Source organism: Festucalex cinctus, chromosome 16 (genome assembly GCF_051991245.1).
Source record: "Festucalex cinctus isolate MCC-2025b chromosome 16, RoL_Fcin_1.0, whole genome shotgun sequence".
Lineage (NCBI taxonomy): Eukaryota > Metazoa > Chordata > Actinopteri > Syngnathiformes > Syngnathidae > Festucalex > Festucalex cinctus.
The window spans coordinates 16,629,711-16,650,327 of NC_135426.1; the positions used below are offsets into that span (position 1 = coordinate 16,629,711).

General features: G+C 42.5%; 1 protein-coding gene across 2 annotated transcripts in view; it reads left to right on the plus strand.

The window, feature by feature from the left end:
* ptpn12 (protein tyrosine phosphatase non-receptor type 12) overlaps positions 1-18,232 on the plus strand; it is a 42,999-nt gene extending 24,767 nt beyond the window's left edge. The window contains exons 2-18 of one of the 2 annotated variants that reach the window (XM_077499920.1): positions 1,657-1,765; positions 2,013-2,089; positions 2,181-2,276; positions 2,644-2,682; positions 2,861-2,929; positions 3,051-3,110; positions 3,182-3,324; positions 4,359-4,425; positions 4,516-4,593; positions 5,851-5,949; positions 7,189-7,277; positions 10,466-10,655; positions 11,203-12,076; positions 14,209-14,280; positions 14,696-14,749; positions 15,072-15,162; positions 15,471-18,232. In XM_077499920.1, coding sequence (XP_077356046.1) covers positions 1,657-1,765; positions 2,013-2,089; positions 2,181-2,276; positions 2,644-2,682; positions 2,861-2,929; positions 3,051-3,110; positions 3,182-3,324; positions 4,359-4,425; positions 4,516-4,593; positions 5,851-5,949; positions 7,189-7,277; positions 10,466-10,655; positions 11,203-12,076; positions 14,209-14,280; positions 14,696-14,749; positions 15,072-15,162; positions 15,471-15,480 — 2,217 coding nt within the window. In that variant the 3' untranslated portion in view covers positions 15,481-18,232. The remainder of the gene's footprint in view (positions 1-1,656; positions 1,766-2,012; positions 2,090-2,180; positions 2,277-2,643; positions 2,683-2,860; positions 2,930-3,050; positions 3,111-3,181; positions 3,325-4,358; positions 4,426-4,515; positions 4,594-5,850; positions 5,950-7,188; positions 7,278-10,465; positions 10,656-11,202; positions 12,077-14,208; positions 14,281-14,695; positions 14,750-15,071; positions 15,163-15,470) is intronic. The other variant, XM_077499921.1, reaches the window with a different exon arrangement.
* Positions 18,233-20,617: the final 2,385 nt, after the last annotated feature.

The window sequence follows — 20,617 nt, forward strand, 5'->3', positions numbered from 1 at the left end:
ATTGTGTAAACTTACTTTCAACGCAGCAATGGTGAAGTTCAGACTTGGCTCCAAAGCCTTCTAGTGCTCTCGAAGTGCATGTTTGCCAGCATGTCAGATTTTCTTTTCTTTCGTCAACCATTGTAAGTGCTGACCTATTTTATGTATGGGTATGAAAGGTGACCATCACAGTGCAGCTTCTTAGCAGCTCCACACCCCCACGTCCTGACCACACAAACACAAAACCCCCATTTCCTCGCACACACTATGCATATGCAGGAAGAACACATGCTCTGCCAATCAGCGCTTACGGCTGAACTGAAGAAAGAGAAAGTGCCTAAGTGTGTGTGTCTGTGCGTGCGTGTGAATTATTCAGCGTGCCAGGCAAGTACGCCGTTGCTTATTCAGCCAGGAGACAGAAAGTAGGTTAGCTCTGCTGCATCTCAAAAGTCGTTTTACCTTCTTCTGTTTATTCACTTAGCTGAACATTTTTCTCTGCCTCCTTCATCAAGAAATGTTGTTTTTACGCCATAATCTTTGCAAACATCATGCAGTAAATATCTATGAAAGTGCCCATCTAAGCTTTTCTTTAGTTTGCTTTAGATTATGTGCGCTGCCCTCTGCCCAGTAACATCCCTGGCATCCGCAAGTTATTTTCCACCCAAGTAATGTGTCTGTAAATGCTGGTGACTCACCCTGACGGGGGTCTGTGGAGGCAGGATACGCCCTGCCTGCGTGTGTGTGTGTGTAAGTGGACATGGTGCATGCACAGGAAGTGTTCAGTTATTGTGGTTTGCTGCTCTGTGATTGGATGCTGGGAAGGAGCCGCGTCATCTCAGCTTGCGCATGTTGTCATTTAGGTTTGTTCTTTTTTTAGTCTCCCATTCAGCGGAGGAGCAAAGTAAGTGTGTCACGGGAATGTGTGAATGAATGCAGGAAGCCATTAGCTTTGTTACCAAGAGCATCTTTTTCTTTCTGCCTCCTTATCTGCTTGTTTATCTTTGATGCCCTTGTTTGGTCCCTCCAGCTCTCCTTTTGGTTGGTTGGCTCAAGAGAAGGTCCAACAGGCAGGCACAGACCCCCTCTGCTTTATTTTTCCTTTTCCGCCCTCCAGGCGTCCTCTATTATTTGTTGGAGTACACATGTGCATGTAACAGGAAGTAGGAGTAATTAGAAGCAGGGTCTCTGCAGACAGTAGCCAGCTCAGTCGCAGATGGATGTAAAGTTTGTTTGTGCTGTGTGGTCGATTTTGCATGATTTTCAGCATGGCTGTGGCGTGAGCCAAGGAATATATACAATTGTGTATTTTTTTTTATGTTGAAAATGCAACTTGGCTTCTTCCCTTGAAATTGTTTGTGTTGAAGTTGACTGCCAGCTACATGACAGGCATGGAAGGGAGTAAACATTGGAGCCATCCCAGCATTATGCAAATGAATGATGGTGCTGCTGGATGTATAAATATATTCACACAGCACAATGTAAACTATTGTACTGTAGAACCACATTTTTTGGGGGTATTTAATCGTGGGTGGATAAATCTTTTTTTTTTTTTTCCAACGTTTCAGTGTTTTCTGTGGTAGGTACTGTATCTTCTTCAATGTCAACTGTTGGGAGCTTTAAATAAATATTGAATCATATTTTAGTATAAGTCTTCATCGTATCCTGTATTATTTGCAGCGTCTACGGCGGCTATCCACAAAGTACCGCACAGAGAAGATCTACCCCACCAATATTGGCGAGCAAGAGGAAAACGTGAAGAAGAACCGATACAAAGACATACTGCCATGTAAGTCCTGCATCGTGACACATCTGTTATGTTTGGTCATTTGGATCCGCCATGGGAACTGACCTTAAAGCGCTATATATCACGTCAAAGCAAACAAAAAAGAAAAATTGGTCAAACAATGCCTCTTAAGTCGAGTCACTCGTATCTCAGGGCACTACTTTACTAGTAGCAGTACTACTGCTACTGTACTACTGTCATATTTATACAATTTCAATGTGTAATTATGTCCCTTTCCTTTTCATACTAGTTGATCACACTCGGGTGAAGCTGACGTTAAAAACAAGCAATCAGGATACGGATTACATCAATGCCAATTTCATCAAGGTGTGACGATGGGGGGGGGGGGGGGGGAAATAAGACACGGTAATTGATTTTGTATTAATTTCTTCGGCTAATTGATCATCTGCTTTTCCAGGGCATGGATGGTCCGGAGGCCTACATAGCAACTCAGGGTCCTCTAGCCAACACTGTGATCGACTTCTGGAGGATGAACTGGGAGTACAATGTAGCGGTAAGTACGCCACAAAGGACAAACAGAATTCATCAGGCTTTTGTTCATATTTGTCGAAAAAAATTTGATTCTCTGTTACGAAGAATTGTCCGGTTCGTTTAGTTGAAGTGTCCACTGGATTAGAAGACATATGTGGTCATTAATTGAAAAAGGCTGGTAATTATGTAATTAATAAATAAATATTTCATATAGATGAGAGAAATGAGGAGGCAGATGGGGCAGAGCAGATGGGTCCCATACTGGGGGGGTGCGGCAATTAGGCTCAACTAGCTGTCTGAAAAGCTTGCAGATGTGATAAGTGTCCCATCAAAGTGTGTGAGCTTCTGCATGCCAATCGTCGTAATCTTTTCCGTGTGCGTCTCTGCAGGTTATTGTGATGGCCTGTCGAGAGTTTGAGATGGGAAGGGTGAGCCCGTTTTCTTTTTTTTGCATACGAATCCAAAAGCCAATAAAAATGTTTCTGCCCTATCATTTCGATAATTCCCTGTGAACTTTAAAAGGAGCATGATTCTTTTTTTAACCATTGTACTAGACCTGTGCTTTATTTTTTGCAAATGTTAACTCTCCCGCTCTTCTCTCCTCAGAAAAAATGTGAGCGGTATTTCCCGCTGTTTGGGGAGCCCGTGAGTTTCGGGCCTTTCAGAATCTCCTGTGTAAGTAGATAAATGTGCACCTTCGCAGCTGTGCTTTGCAGTGAGTGTGCAAGGGGCAGAGCATTTGTCAAATGTTCTCGCTTGAGGTTTGCGTGAACGCTCTCCGCTGTTTGTCTTCCAGGAATCGGAGCAGGCCAGGACGGACTACTCCATCCGTTCCCTGGTGGTGGAGTATGAAAACGTATGTTCGCTCACACCTACTGCTGCTCAAACTAGAGCCGAAGCATATTCACGCCACGTGTCCCCCTGCAGGAAAGCCGGAGGATAACTCAGTTCCATTACATGAACTGGCCTGATCACGACGTCCCTTCGTCGTTTGATTCCATCTTGGACATGATAGGACAGATGAGAGAATACCAAGAGAACGACGACGTCCCTATATGTGTGCACTGCAGGTGGATATAGAGCAAACACACGCATTGACACACTCGCATATACGTTGATCAAGGGCTGGGCAATAAATCAAATCAATTTCATTAAACTTTTTTTTTTTTATTAAATAGAATCATAGAAAATTTGCTAAATTGTGAAATTGAATTTTGTCTTCTGGATTATTAAAACGCTGGCAGAATGCTGGATGGGTGGTTTACAAGACTACTTTATTGTCGCAATTAAGCACAAACTATAAGTTTATGTTAAAACTGATTTAGAATCAGTATACATTATTGTTTGGACATTTTGCACAGGATTTTTTTGAATACATGAATTAGATTAGATTAGATTAGATTAGATTAGATTAGCCTTTATTGTCATTATGAAATTTAAGCTCTACCATTAGTACACACATAATGGACAGATAAAAATATATGCAATGAAATAAAATAGGGTAAAAAAATAAAATAAAATAAAACCAATACTGTATAAAACCACTGTACCCACTATACATATTGCAATGTGCAAATGTGCATTTAAATAAATGTTTTTTGGGTTTATTAGTTTAAAATCGTAATTAATGACTGAAAAAATGATTTTATTTTTTGGCCACATCGCCCTACGTTGATGATGTTGGCGCAGCAGCAGCAGCACATTTTGCTTCTGACTGCACTATTCCCTCCAATAAAGACGCTCTGATGGCGAAAAAATGAAGCCCACACTGTGATGCTGATGACATGCATGCACCATCTCCATGCGTGTGTAATAAGTCGTAATGAGAAGCCCGAGGACCCTTCCTGTATGCACACAGCTTGGATTCCCGTCGCGTCTCGGCGCGTGCGTGCGCACGCGTGCGTTTGATGTGTGCCGAAAAGCAGACAGCTGTGTGACAGCATGAGAGAGTTTTATGACATGGTGATATCACATCATCTCAGCTTCTGTAGAGCCCCTGTCTCTATTTTGTCTGACATTTTGAACGTGTGCGTGGAGATTTGATAAAGTTGTGAGTGAAAGTGCTTCTATATGAAACCTGATTTGTATGATTTTGACTGTATAGTGCTGGCTGTGGGAGGACAGGTGCTATCTGTGCCATTGACTACACGTGGAACCTCCTCAAAGCTGGGGTAGGCTAATAGACGTCAATACAAAGTCAATGACCTTCCAGCTTTGTTTGATGTATAAATGCATCCTCCTTGCATTGTCTCCGCTTTCAGAAAATTCCAGAAGATTTCAACGTTTTCCGCTTGATCCAAGAAATGAGGACGCAACGACACTCAGCTGTTCAGACTAAGGTTTGTTCCGAATTATTATACAGAAATATTTTTAAAATGTTTTTTTCATCCATCCATTAGGACAAGTTTTGGGGTTAGGCTGAATCCCAACACTGCCTCTTCCCCCTCTTCTCGTTCCTTCGTCTTCGGAATGCGTGTTCACGACGACAAAGTGGTTTTCTAATTCTCCATAAAATGTAGAGTGGGGGTTACAAACAAGGGTCGTAGCGCCCTTTAAACCGAGATAGCCACCGACCTCACCCCCCCTCGCTCACAATGGCAGAAGCTACAGCTGAAAATAACTAAAAGCGGGAGCTACATGAATGTAAATAAATACTGTAATATTTATTGACTTTCATCGTAATGATAGTGGTTTTATCAAGTGTTCTCTACAGTGGTACAATTATGTGTTAGGTAAATGCTCTCTGCAAGAGCTGGTGCCACTGTTATACATTTACGATGCTATTTTGTTCCCGAATGCACTGACAAATTAATAATGACACTCGAAGTTTCATTCGATATACTGTAGTTTGGTGCAATTGGCAGTGTTTTGAAAGTTGTTGATAAACGCTAGAATACAGCATGCACGCCGTCGGACAGAACAATAGCAGCACCGATGCTAATGCTAGGCTGAATTCTGTTGCATACATTTTTCATTTTAATCAGTCATGTAATAGAGTAATTCGTGAATTCCGTTGGCTGTTGTCACTGACGTCACAACCAGCGCGTGCGGATCTAATACGTTCCCAATTCTGAGAGGGTTTCTTTTTCTTCGTCTTCGTGAAGAAGTAGAAGGGGGAGGGCGAAGATTAATGAGACAAAGGGTGTAGGGTAAAGAGGAAGTAATGGGATTGGCCTTAATATTCACCATCTATTTATGTTAGCATTTCTCTCCTGAATCAAAATATTATGTTTAATACAAACTAAAGCAGTTTCCAGGAAGCTTGTAATGAAATTTAAAGAAAAAAAAGGGCCCCACATACACTTCCTGTCTGACTGGGGGAAGTAATGAGGTTAGCGTTGGTCTGCCCGTGCTTTTCAGTCTGCATGTTTCATTGCCTTCCAAATGAAGGTTTTTGAGTGGCAAAATGTTTGTGTGTTCACGATTGATTTGTTGTCTCTCCTTTTCTCCTCTTTCCATCATCTCATTAACACCTTCCATTTGGCTTTTTATGACACCGTTCGTCCTCCTCCTGGGCCTCATTCCCCCTTCCGCCGCCCCTCCCCCTCCTGTCTTCCTCATCATCTGTCTCTTTCTTTGTTTTTTCCCTTCCCCAGGAGCAGTACGAGTTAGTCCACAGAGCAATAGCGCAGCTCTTCCACAAGCAACTGCAGCTACTGGAGAGCCCCACAAATGTGCAGATACATGATGTCATGGTACCGCATGCACGCACACACACGCGCACACACACTGGTGTTCAAGAAAAAGTAAATGTTGCTGAGTAACACAGTGGAAGAAGGGGAAAAGACAGATAATTAGTCACATGGGAGGCAAAGTGTCAAAGTTGGCCTGCAGAAAACGAGTTGTGACCTAAAAGAGCGTGAAAGTGGAGCCTCAAAGGACTTGAATTTAAAAGAACTCTTTGCTCTGTTGTGGTTATTAACTCCGCACTGTCCTCCTTTTGGCCCAGATAACTGCTAACAAGCGCGCTGTCCCCAGTTGTTCCTCTTCCCACCCGCGTCCCAGAAGTGCAACCAAGGAGAAAAGTTTACAGACACAACATGTTTAGAGACTTACACATTTCATCATCCCAAACTTGAAAAGTCCATCAACATTTTATACAATGCCATATGCAATGCACAGTCTGTTGTTATTACAACTAGTAAGGCTTGCTGCCTGATTACTACTGTAACTAACTAGCAGAATCTAATCTGCGAGAGACAGCATGATATTTATGAGAAAACAAGCGAGATGGTGAGACAGACCCGAATATGCACTTGTGGAGAGACTTCCTGCTTAGGCAGCTCTGATGATCACTGTGATATCCCCTCGCTTCCTGTTCCGTAATGCAATTCCAACCCAGAATAGATCTTCAGCTGTTCACAGAAACCACATTTAAGAGGGATTGTCAAATCACATGCAACATCTGAGAGGATTATTTGAGTAATTATGGATGAAGAGTATGTACGGATTGTAGGCTAGGGCGTTAAATTTAGCTGTTGACACAACTGTGTTATTATCTGGTGCATAACTGCTTCTCCAAACATGATAAGTGGGCCTTACTGACTCATGTCATCAGCGGCTGAGTCATGTCCAACTCAGCCATTGTTTAGCAGCCCACAGAGGTGCACTGTGTATTAGTCTACACATCCCACACCCCCGCCCTTTCACACAGGTATCGCGACGCAAATGGAGTTCCCGCTTCTCACATGGCCAGACACGCTTCATTGTCATGTCCAGTACAGTTAGTCTGATGTGCCCACAATGTGATGGAGCTTGTTCAGACATCTTGCCTGTCAGTTGAGAGCCATATTAGACACACAGGCTGGCTGTTTTGTCGTTTTCATTTCCTGGAGGTGTAGTGGCCAGGCGTCCTTCCACTTCTGTCCAGATAGTTGTGTTGTAGTGTGCCGTCACGAACATGTGAATAAATATTGTTTGACGTGTTTACACAGGATGAAAGCAGTCCAGACAAAGGCAGCCACCAGTCGGATGATGATGAGCGATGGGACACACCTCCTCCTAAACCACCTCGTATACGCAGGTAAGACTCTTTTTGTGTCCTCCTCGTCATTTGTGGCATTCACACTCAACCTTGCCAGCAGTCTTTACAGTTCATCCCCTGTCCACTTGTCTATACTACAAAAAAGTGGCATAGGGAGTGACCAAAAACATTTGACCACCCCCACACACATTAAACACATTGAAACTTGTTAAAACACACTTGGTGTCGAATTTTCAATAATTGCAAAAAATAAACTTTTTACGCTAGGAGGGGATCTATTTTGAAGCATATCGAAAAAAGAAAAATGCGCATTTTTGCAATAGAAACAGCTTTTGCGAATAAGCGATTACAAGACCGGATATACGTCGCACGTTTTGACCGATACTACATCACACGCACATTTGTAGTCACAATAAATGGCGGATGATAAAGTACAATATGTTTGGGGAGACGAAGAAACATTTTTTAATTAATTAAAGAAAAACAACAACATCATTTTATTGACATCAGCTCTCAATATAATGGCACACTTCACTTACGTGGGTGAGGGAAGCCAACAAAACAAACTACTTCCGTTCAGTCTGTCAAAACCAACATTCCCACCCAGAACTCCCCACGCCCCAACGTTCCGTGGGTGAATTATGTACCCCTCACTACAACGTCATCTCGCGGCGCAGATTCGCAAAAGAGCAACGGCTGGAAACGGGCATAAGTCGCATGTCCGTTTTGTGCATTTTCACAAAATTTGCTTACAAATTTTGAAACATTTGGATGGAAACCTGACTACATTTGAAATTGCATTGTAAACATAATTGAAAACAAAAAATGTATACATATGGAAAGTACGTATTGTGTACCTTTTAACATTAAGACCTAAAGTGCATGTCAGGTGGCCAGTATTACCTTTGTCCACTCTTGGAGTCGCCATTCTCATCTTATACTGTTAATATCTGTGACTTTACATTTGTATGGCTGGAAAAAGCTAGGCCTGGCCTGGTGAGTGACATGGGTGTCAGCTAGAGTGTAGAGTTGAGCGTTTTCATACCATTTCATTAATAAAGCCATTGAAAGTGTCGATCATTGAAAACCTTTTGACTTGATAAGAATTGTTCTTTTTGGCTCTCCGAATGTGCCCAGCCTCCCAACGTAGCTTCTGTTGAGCTGCAAACTGCTGTCGCCTGAGGAATGTCTGTATTTTTAGATCATTTTGCAACACTTTTGCAATCGTCTGCAAGTCTTCCCAGTGTTGAATGTAACACACCCGAAGTAGAAGCACAGTAGAAGCTCTCGACTTTCCCAGCAGGCATTTAAAAACACTTGACTGATCTATCCCATCGGTGTTGCCGGCACTTCCCCTATGCGAGTGGTTGCCTGCTGAGCAGAAGTTGCTCGTCTTAGCTTTTCTCTCCCGTCTCAATTTTCATTTTGCTGTATGGGCCCAGCAGGGGTTGTGCTGCACTTTCATCCAGCCGGTTCATCTCCTGATTCTCATTCACTTTTATGATCACAACTCCGCCCATGATTAATGCACATACATATAGACAAATATACTTTTACGACTGCCATGAGGGAAATGAAGGTGTTAATACAGTAGGACTATAAAAAAATAATTAAAAAATGAAATAAAATGATCTGCGGCTCAATGTCCGTTGTTACATCCCTGCACAAAAATAAACATGCACATCTTTTTTAACTGACCAAGATGGTTGATGGGAAAGCAAACATTTTTCAAAGTACTTAGGGATCGCTGCTCCAACCAAAATACACAAACGTGCAGTTAAAAATTCCGCTAAATTAGGACACTGTCAACATATATGGGAATATATTGCCGGTTCCCACAAATTCATCCCTCCACTTCCTAAATACTCACTCTTGGGTGCACGTTTTAAGCCTCCTAAGATCATCCAAGTCGCTATTTTTAACGACACAGTCCTCTGTCTGCCCAGTCTCACACACATGCACACACACACTCTCTGTTTGAAGCTTGAACGTCAAGGTCACTGACAGTGAGTCAGTGCATGCTCAGTCAGACACACCCCAAAGAGTCAAATCCTTTGCATGTTTAACTGTGGAGTCTCTCCAAGCCCCCAAAAGAAAGCCACCAAAGCTTAATTGAATTGAAAGACTCATTTGCATACATAGCATCTAAACTCAATTCTTTGTGTGCTGCTGACGTTGCCTTCCGCTCTTCGTTACTCTTGTTTGTTTTGCCGTGTCTTATTTGTGTTCGTTACTTTTAGCCCCTAAGCAGTCTCATAAAAGTTTCATCTTATCTTGGAAGGACGAAGGTTTGGATAAACTCTTGCTTTTTAATAATTCATATCCCCATGGAAACAATGCGCTCCAGTGGTGGGAATCATCTGTGTTACTGTGTATTTTGTGTGTTATTTGCTCAGCCAAGGAAGCCAATATTCAAGTTGTTTGGAGAGAAAATTCCCAATGAAGGCCAGCAAAGCCATTTTTCAAACATTGTTTATCTGAAGGAAGAGAAATGAGTGTCGCCCCATGAATGACCAAGTCATGACTGCAAGGAAGATTGCCGGACCAGGACACTAAATGAAGATTGCGTGCAATCTGAGCTCCGTGTGGAGGAGAGTCGTTATTATCTTTAATTCATCACATCAAAAGACATTTGAAATCTTTCTGAAAAGTGTCTGAACTTTAATGGTTAAGTGGAAGCTTCATCTCATTGGTTGAAGAAATTATCCATTTACTGGAATGGAATCATAAATAAATCTTAAGAAAATAATTGGGAAAAAAAGCAAAAAAAATATGAATTCATCAATAATTGCTCGTTTACATATTGCACGCATGCAGCAGACGTAAATGAATGCATTCGCTCCGGAGTGAAATTCAATTTCAACCTTCCTAAGATGTTCACAACCTCAATTTCGTCATGCTGTCAAAACATGGCGGCTCACATGCTCACAGCCAGTCAATTCACTGCTGATTGATTTGTTGGCTTCCTCAGAAATATCAAATCACATTTTGACAAGGTTAACTGGGGCATATCATTTTCACTTTACATACTGACAATTTGTGGGGGAAAAAAATGAATGAATGAAAAGACTTACCTTGATGCTATTATTTGATAATAATAATAATAATGTTAATAATAACAATTTATTATTGTTTGTGCCCTCTAGTGGTGAAGAAAAGTAAAAGTATGTCACATGGACCACAAAAGCGCTGTATCAGAATTGTCTTGTTTGTGGTTCTCTCTTTAGTACCCAGGTGGAAGGCGACGTCAAAGAGGAGATCCTGCAGCCGCCCGAGCCTCATCCCGTGCCCCCCATCCTGACCCCCTCGCCCCCGTCAGCTTTCCCCACCGTCACCAACGTCCGTCAGGACAATGACCGCTACCATCCCAAGCCGGTCATACACGTCCTGGCAAGCGCACAGCACAACGTCACTCAGGTAACGTCATTGCCCCATTCATAAGCTCTTTGTTTACTTTTTGCAATGCCTACAACTGCCGCCCCCAACCTTTTTTTTTTTTTTTTTTTTTTTAAACGCCGCAGCCTGCTTTCACGTCAAACCAGAGTGCAAACAAATGACTAAAACTGTACTTCACCATTATGCTGAATGTAGTTGTAATTAACGGCAGCCATAATTGCAGATAATGATACATCGTAAATGTTGGAAACAGAAGCATGGTATTCTGGATTTTTTTTTTTTGGCAGTTAAGTAAAATGAGCAGAAAACAAAGTTTGAATGTAAACAACTGCAGTTTTCTAACAGCCATAGCTTTGTTTTCTTGAAACTTGTGTGCTTTTCGTCTTCTGCGTCATCATTTGGCCCACAAGCAGATGCACCTGATTTTCAAAAGAAGGCCCAGCACCAAAATGTCCCATGAACCAATACGGGTCTGCAGTCAGGTGGTTGAAGACCGCTTGGTCTACAACCATGCTTTTCTTGTTCCAGATCATTTACATGTCATGCTTTTGTTTTTTTTCCATTCCAGAATGAAGGCACGGAGGGGAAGAAGAACCTGTCAGAAGAAAGTCCCAAAACGCAGACCAGTCCCTCCGAACCCAAAGACCAAAATCTGATGTCCAACCTGGATCTCAATGAAAACTACAGCAACAGACTATCTGCCGCAACAGCAAAGTCTGAATCGGGCCAAAGCGTGACTCCTTCCTTGCCCGTATCGCCCGCGGCAGATTGCTGCAGCGCGCCGCGCATCGAGAGAAAGCTCAGCATCGAGATCAAGAAGGTGCCTTTGCAGGAAGGACCTCGAAGCTTCGACACAGCGGGCGGCGGTTCGGCCAACGGCGGGGGCATGCTGCAGAGATCCCACGCCTTCAAGGCCCGCTCTGGACAGTCGCTGCTCACGTCCAGCTCCTCGCTGTCCGAGGACTCCGGCACGGAGGGCGGAGCGGGAGGGTGCGGGGAGAGCCAGGCGGACGGCGGCGTCCTTGCCCGGCCCAACCACCTCCCGGTGAAGAGCGACGGCGGCGACAAAGGGGAGTTGAAGGCCAGCCACGTGGCGTGGACTCAACCCTGCGGCAGCCCCGACAAACCCAAGACCTCCTCGTCTTCATCCTCGTCCGATCGCGTCGCCCCATCCTCCTCCTCTTCTTCACACCTCTCCTCATCATCATCATCCTCCTCCACTCCGGTTCGGACTGCGCTGAGCTTCACCAACCCGCTGCACTCGGACAACTCGGACGAAGAGGGCGACGGCGAGATGGCGGCGGCGAGGGAGGGTTACCACACCAGTGTTTCCACGGCAACAGTCACGTCCCTTCACTTTGGAGATCACCAGTTGGTGCGGAAGGTGTCACCCATGTCCATCGCGGGCCAGGGATCCTCATCACCGGCTGCCGCCACAGCAAGTACGCCAATCACCTCTCAGCTCTGTTGATTTTCTAAATAGACTCAATCAAGCTAATCACCATCTATGCCTTTTCACACTGCACTTAGACTTGCGCAGTACGCCATCAACGAGTCCATTCGTTGTGTATGTGCTCGATGTCGTGTCATTGTGCGGCGTCAGAAGGCACATCCAATCAGAGAGAAGCTGGCTGAGTGAATTCAGAGTGCTGACAGAAATCGACCAACCTGTGGGAAAAGTCTCCCTGTTACTTCCTGGTTGGCTGTTCGGCAAGAACTTCCAAATATAGGCAAGCTTGGTTGCACTGTCGAGGCGGCCAACACCAAGGAAACCAAGTGCAGTGTGAAAAAGCCTCAATTGTTGCCTAGACCACGGGTTGTCAAAACTTTAGTGTCCACTGTCCAGGGAAATGAGCCTTTTTGATTGGAAAAGTACATTCTACTACAGTGCACTGTTGATGTGAATTCAGTTTGTTGACCCCTAGAAGAAAGTTACATTTAAAATATATATATTTTAAAAACTTTATTCATGCAAGGATGTCCAATGACTCCCCAAACATCATAGGTTTGTTTGTTTTAATTATGTACGGTATTTATTTATTCATTATTTATTTATTTATTTTTACAAATAACTAGGGATGTAACGATAAACGGCAATATCGTGATATCGCAATATTATTACTGCCACATTATATCGTTATCATGTCAGTATATTAAAATCAGCACATCTGTTTAAAAAATGTCATGTTGATTTCCATTTGTGCAGTTCTAGCCCCCTCTGGTGGCTAGTTTTTTGGGGTTTTTTTTTAGTGGAGTTTAATTTTCACAAGGCATGTTTTGGCCCTTTGAAAATTTAAAGCCCATGCTAATGGTCAGATGAAGGGGAACATAATACTGTATGCTTGTGAACAGAGTCAATTTGTGGAGAAACTCAATGTGTGCTTGCTGTAATGTACAAAAGCACAATTTTAAGGTTTTGTTTTTTTTTGTTTTTTTTTACAGTATTATAACCTTTTTTGTATCGCCAACATCCCCACAATATCGTGATAATTATCTGAACGTGACCTTCATATCGTGATATCGTATTCGGATGTTTGTATATCGTTACATCCCTACAAATAATCTGACAAAATTAAAATTAAGACTGAAGGTATGGCTCTTGGACCTCGGGTGTGAAGGGGCACAAGTTTGAGAACATCTGGTCTAATGGCATCAGTGTCAGAATAAAAAGTACTTTCGATGAATTTGAAAATCACGCAACACTAGATTAATTAATTTAACCAAAGTGGTTTTCACTCACAATTCTTGGAATTAAATTGAAGGTTAATCTCACAAACTGCCCTCATAATCCGAACGCAGCCCTTACTTTCTGGGTCAGTGAGGATTACGCAATCTCAGAAGACATGATAATGAGCAAAGTATCTGCACACATACTGAAAAGGAAGTGCTTCTAATTAAGAGTGTGGGTTTTTAAATACCATAATTATATTTGCCTTGGTGTCCGGGAATTGTCTGTGTGTGGTGGTGTTCGAATGCATGTTGAATGGTAAACGCTTGCGCTGACTGGATTGCGGTGACGTGATGCGGTTTTCAAGCAGCTGGGGTGTCACGATGGAGTGTGTTGGAATCGAACACACTTGGGAATGCTTTTGACACGCATTGAGTTCTTGTTGCCAGAAAACCTTTTAAATACGCACAAGCGCCTGAGGGTGCATGATGTCCGTCACTCTCCAGTTTTTATGCATTGTTGTGGCAGACAGAATTGAAAACTGTTCAGTGACAGTGACCTCAAAGATTTTAAACATCATGCTCTCCTCAAGTAGTTCCCGTATTTAAAACCGCCAAATGCAGATTTATTTCCCAAAGTGGTCCCTGGAGTGTTGTTTTCTGCTTGGCTTTTCTGGAGCGTTGTTTCCATAACCGGTCACGATGGGTTGCAAAGATCTGCTTGTGGGCGTGTGGCTAATTTCTGCTAATCTCTGCTTTGTCAAGCCCAGGCTGGTGGCTGCTTGTTTTCCACACTGATCGCTTCTCAATCCACCAATCAGTCCATCCACATGGACTTTTTTTCTTTCTTTTTTTTCCTCCATTTGTAACATTGCTTCTTATTTGACCTCTGACCCTTTGAACCCAGACAGCTGGGACAGTGACGACTCCCCTCCCCCCCTCCCAGAGAGGACCCCCGAGTCTTTCATACTGGCCACAGGTGCGTTTGCCTCGGCGAGGTAGGGGTCCTGACGATGACAGGAGCTTGTGCTGCAATAAAACACATCTATTATTGATTTTAGGATTTGATCAATAATGGTCATGCACGGCTCAGTCAAATTCTTCCACATCACACTCAGATTATACAATCAGTTGTACAGCAGAGGGCGCTCTTGAACCTTGTGCAAGGGAATAGTGTACTGCAGACTGCCTTTTTTTTTTTTTTTTTTTTTTCTTAAACAGACGAGGACATTGAATGGCCGGCATTAATATCAATGTGAATGAATGAAATTCTCAAAAGAGCTTGAAAGTGTACACATACTGAGTTTGAATGTGTGGATGAGCACTTGTGTTTAATCGACACTTCCGATTTGAGCCAATATTGAGTTTTGAAATGTCTGTTTTGTCTCCGCCAGACCCCGTGGACACCAGGACGCCCGCCTCAGTCGAGTGGAGTGGCTCACACAAAGGTGCGTCCCCTGATTTGTGTGTCATGCTTGCTCATCAGGAAACAGACTTTCCATCATTGCTTGTCTCGTCCTGTGCACATGATTACGTCACTTCCAATTTTTCGCCTCACTAGTTCACTTTGGACGCATGCCAATAAGAGGATTCACACAACGTTGACTTCCAGTTACTAAGCCACACACAAATGCTATTCAGTCATGAATGGAACATTCAAACATTTATTGGAAAATGTTTGACTCTTGGGTAGAAGGATATTTGTGAGTTTCCGTCACTAGAACACAAAGCAACAAGTTTGTTGTGTGCGTGTGTTTTACTTATGTGCAGATTTGTCTGAGTGTGTCAAGAAGACGAGCTCTCCAGCTGATAATTCGTCTTCTGGCACCGCAGCAGCCAACAGCAAGACAGACCTGAGCGGGTAAGTCTGATTTGTGGCAAGATAGTTGTGCAATGCAATTTGGTGTTGGGGGTTTCATAATAGTCCATCATTTATGTATATTAAATTTGCTATTGTTTGTTGCAATACAGAATATGTTATTGCTTGTGTTTGTTCAAAAAGAAATGGCACGAGGACCTTGGAAAAAATCGAATATTGAATTGTAATCACAATATTGAGGGGGAAAAAAATTGTGATTAGGTTGTTTTTTAAAATTGTTCAGACCTGAGAGCATCTGAGACTTGATCGTCCTCTGTTGTTTGATTCTGATTGTGCCCCTCCGTCTCCAGGGTTCGATAACCGCTGCATTCCAGCCAAAGGCCCTCGACAGCGCCCCCCGGAGTGGACATGACGAAGCGCTCTGTCCACAACAATGTCCTCCTCCCTCCAGAGACGGACCAAGATCTCACCCCGGGTAGCCCGAAAGCGAGCTTCTACGATTGCCACCCTGCTGGGCCGGCTGTGCGTTTTTACAAGCCTTCATCCTCATCCTCCTCTTCAGTTCCCCCTCCCAACGCAGGAGGACAGGGGCTCGTCCACAACAAGTAACAGCATTGTCCTCTTCAGCTGGCTGATGGCGGATGTTTCAAGATGCTGACGTGGGATCCGTCTGCTTATCCCTTGGTTAGTTTGAAGCCGAATATCCTTGACGTGAAAGCGAACAAGGACCGCACTCTCTTTGAGCAAATGGAAGCCCTTCTATTCGATGTTCTCCTTTAACTAGAAGGTGGCCATCTACTGAATAATCAACAATCTTCAAAGCAAAGTTAGATAATCTTAGTTACCCACGATTCAACCTCCAGAGTAGTCCCCCTCCCTCCCTCCCGTTCACTCTCCCCTCACTTTCTGTGTGATGGTGCTACATTACTGAGAATGAGCGTAGAAACAGAAAGATGAGCGGACCCTTGTGTCTCCCCTCTGTCATGGTTTGCGTGGGAGCATGTTAGCTGCAGTACTTATTTGGTCTTCGATGACCTCTGTTTTTAAACCAGAGTCCCAAAATGACGTGGTTTGGTCCTTATATTGTTACCTATCTGATGAAAAAAAAAATTCCACCATGTGGTGCAGTTCCAACAGCCTGCAGTGTGTCTCGCTCCGTCCTTTGGGTAGCGAAGCACATTGTGGAGGGTTGCCGAAAAGTTTTATGGTCTAGACTAGCACATGACCGATTTTTTTTTTTTTTTTTTTTCAAGATTTAAATGACCCCTTTTCAAAATATAATCATAATTGGCTAAAATTTTGCTGATTATATATACTGAGTTTATGAAACAGTAAATGCTGTTCAGTGTTGGAGTCATTCAGAATGATGCCATTGCATAGAATGCGTCTCGTCTCCACTCCATGTCAGGTCGTCCGGGCACAACATTTTCAGCGTCCTGATCAACATCTGGCTCGTACATATGGTCTAACATATAACGTGCCAACCAATTACATCACTTGTGACACTTTTTGGCATTTTATGAAATTACTTCCAAGTTGGTCTTAAATGGAAAGATCAATTATTTTATATTAATAGAACTGTGCAATGTGGTGGATTTTTTTTTTTTAATTTGGTCTCAAGACTACTTTCTGATGAGAGATTATGGATGTCCACAGTATTTCAAAGGACACGGTGATGAAACTTAAGTTCTGTATATGCTGACCATATGATGGTTTTTGTCTGAAGCTTAATCAGTACGTCCATTATTTGAAGCTGTCAATAAGGACCAAACAACTCGGCTTGAAGACTCAGGTTGTCAGTGCTGGGACCATGAGCCGGCCTTAGTCTGTCTCTCAGAGAAGACAGTCAACCACAATCCTCCTCGGCTTGTCTTTGAAATCGTGCGTTGCTGTTGATATTATTTTTGGCTCTTAACTGCTCGCTTCATTTTCTGCTGCTGTCCCTTGTTTTTTTTTGGTTTTTTTTGTTCTTCCTCCTCGTGGGGGAAGCCATCAGGTGAGCGACCATGCAAATCCACTTTTCTGGGAGCAAGCTCTTCTGTTATGTTGCACATGCGATACTCTCGTGGGAGTTGACTGACAGCAGAACGTCCAAAAGATCTCAAAATCTGACCCACAAGGACTCACGTTGTTTTCTCGCTACTTCTATTACGGTATATACATTGTTTCATAATTTTTTTTGTTCATTTGTTTTTATAAAGATCAAAAAGTGTACAGGTCAGTTGAGCTCTATTTTATTTGATATTTTCTTTCTGTTTAAACAGAAGATGTAAGAAAGTCCATGCAACCCTACACAAAAGTGTAAATTATTTTTTGCTGCCCACTTGTTTTGCTTTCCTTTTGGATAATATTTCAGGGTTGTAATTTTTTTTTAAATGATATGCTTCAAAAGATTATTTTAATTGGTTGACAGAAAAGCAGCCTGTTGCCCTTTTCATACAGTAGCCACAAATGGGCTCTGAATAAGATTGTAATAATAATGTTAATGATAATAATAATGTTTTGTTTTTTTGTAAATGTTTTAAATGTTATTTTTGTATGCACAGTTGTTTGTTGCGTCATTCGACCACTACGTCTACTTTACGTTCACTCGCACAATTCCCATCAACCTCGGTCCATGCATTGCAGACGCCATTTTGTCTTTCTTACCTCTCCTTCATAGCTGCATTTTATTGATCATTTCTTGGCCTTTAGGTTTAGCCAACAAACAGTATGCACACTGTCCTCCATCTCAGAACGAGCCCACCTGTGCCTTTACGAGACAGCCTTGAACCCATCACCACCCACGTATCATCTTAGTGGCGTTGATATTTGCTGCTGAAACTTTTTGTTTACCCCCCGTGTAACTCGCCTTGTTGTCCCTCGGAAAACCACAAACACACACAAAATGTTTGTATGTTGCAGAAATCAATCAGTAAAATCAACATTATATAAAGATGTGACTCCTTTTTGTTGTGAGGATGTTTTACTTCTTGTGAAGCTGATGTTCATTTTGGGCTGTGCTATCACATTTCTGTGAAAATATTAATCATCGCCGTTTTACATCTATACAGAAATAGAAACGTTAAATGGCGTACAATGGCAAAACTCCAGTAAAGCACTTTTAAGTGTTTTTGGATGCCTTCCATTTGTTTAGCTCATGTAAACTGATAATGTCATGACTTGCTGGAAATGTGTGTGTCAGCATGTCTCCACCACCTGCGCACACACAAACACGCTGCTCTAATAGCACACATTAAATTAATTAATCACTGCGCCTCGAAATGCATTCTGTCTTGCTTAACTTGACAGTCATATTTGTTGACAAGGCGCAGCAAATGGGTGCACATGCAGTAACACTGCAGTTGGTGCTACTTGTGTATATGTGCAAACAGTAACGGTAGTTTCATACGGAGCCCCTCTGGTGTCAAGGTTTGATTTTTTTTTTTTTTGCTAATCTGTACCCACAGTTTAACAATCTGTACCCACAGTTTAGTAAACTGTAACCACAGTTTAACAATCTGTACCCACAGTTTAACAATCTGTACCCACAGTTTAGTAAACTGTACCCACAGTTTACTCATCTGTACCCACAGTTTAGTAAACCAAACCGTACCCACGGTTTAGCCCTTCTGTGGCGTTATGTAATACGCATCCGCACGCAACGTTCGAGTGGTTGCTTGACAGCAGTATTAGCAGCGAACGGCTGCTTCTTTTCATTTTAACCCCCAGGGAACCGGTAATTTATGTATTCAGTTGATGTGTAATGTTGCGCTCGTGCCACTGTGAGGCGCTTGAACACTTTCTTTTACTTCCGTGTTTAGCCTGAAGGCTGTTGAAATGCAGACGTGTTTTGTTGTGCTCTGCAATTCACTGCCTTTGACAAGTATACTTGTCAATTGTATTTTTTAGAGCGGTGCTAAATGGGGGCGAATCTGAGCATGCTCCACTGTAAATATCAAACTCGGAAACAACTTTACTGATGCCCAACCACCGGTAGATGACATCATTGCCCCATTTTATAGGAAATAAACACAGTTTCAGAGTCCATGGGAGAAATGGCTGTATTTTGGCAAACCTACATTTTTCTGCTGTCAATTATAAAAGAACGGGACGGGACAAAAAGTAGGGAGTCTATTCTGTTATTTGGTAGATTCGGTTTATATATAATTATTGAATGTAATATCACGTGAGTATTGGAAATGTAAAAATTTTCTATAATGACTGGCAGTGAATGAGTTAATACGCCATACTTGGCTAAAGAAACTTCATCTTTCCGTCATCCATTCATCCAAATGCATCGTTAAGCTGACAAAACTAGTCCACAGTTTAAGATAAAAATAAATAAATTAAAAAAAAAAGCCGTTCGCTGCTAATACTGCTGTCAAGCAACCACTCGAACGTTGCGTGCGCATGCGTATTACATAACGTCACAGAAGTGCTAAACTGTGGATACAGTTTACTAAACTGTGGGTACAGATTAGCAAATAAATAAATAAAAATTCAGACCCTGACACCAGACGGGCTCCGTAGATTCACACTCCAGTTCACCACAAGGTAAATGCAAACGCTGTGGATAGTGTCAATGAAGCAAGGTTACAAACTAGGGCACCTCTTGTTGAATCTTTTTTTATTCACTGTCCACAGTGAACACCGACTTTCTCACTACTACAGTTGGTGGCTCAATTTCCATTGTAAGTCTCCCACAATGCACATTTCCTTGTTCTGTCACTAATCATCTCGCTGCCCGGCTTGTCTGCCTCATACTGATATCATAGCCAGTCTTGAATCCAGTGAATCAAAGTGTGCACAAAGCCCGGACGGTTCGCAAGATGCTGTATAATGATGTGTTTTCTGTGTGTGTGAAAGGGAGATAAGATAATCCTCTTGGGAAGATTGGATCAAAGAGGCAAGTGGATCCCCCTTGATGGATTTTCATTTTCAGCCCACGGACAAACACACGTCATCTATTTCTCAGAGTGATTGGTTGGACCAGTTTAAGACAGTGGCTTGTGAGCTGTGTGGAATTAATATTACCTAAAAACATGGTAACAAAAATATATATATGTATAAAATACAATGTGTGATGATTGCTACATGCAGTGCCAGTTGATGTTAGTTTCCATAAAATGGGGAAAGGTGATTTGACCGTTTTTTGATTAACACAATCTAATTTTACAGATACATCAAATCCACAGATCAGAGCATCAGCAATACATGTAACAATAAAAACACAAACAACCCCCCCCCCCCCCCCCCAAAAAAAAAAAAAAAACAACAAAAAAACTAGCAGTCACCATTCAAACAAACCTTCAAGTCTCTTGGGAGTTAAAACGTTTCACTCAAATACAACAACGTATGTTTTTTTTTTCCCCCCTCTCATCTCTGAGTTAGCCTACAGTCCGATCTCCCCGTTTGTGGTAGTGTTTGTTTTGTCTAATTAGGCCCATTCATGATTTGTTTGTACTTTTGTATTTAAGATCCTACCCAATTGGTAGCACCTTTTGTTCCAGTATTG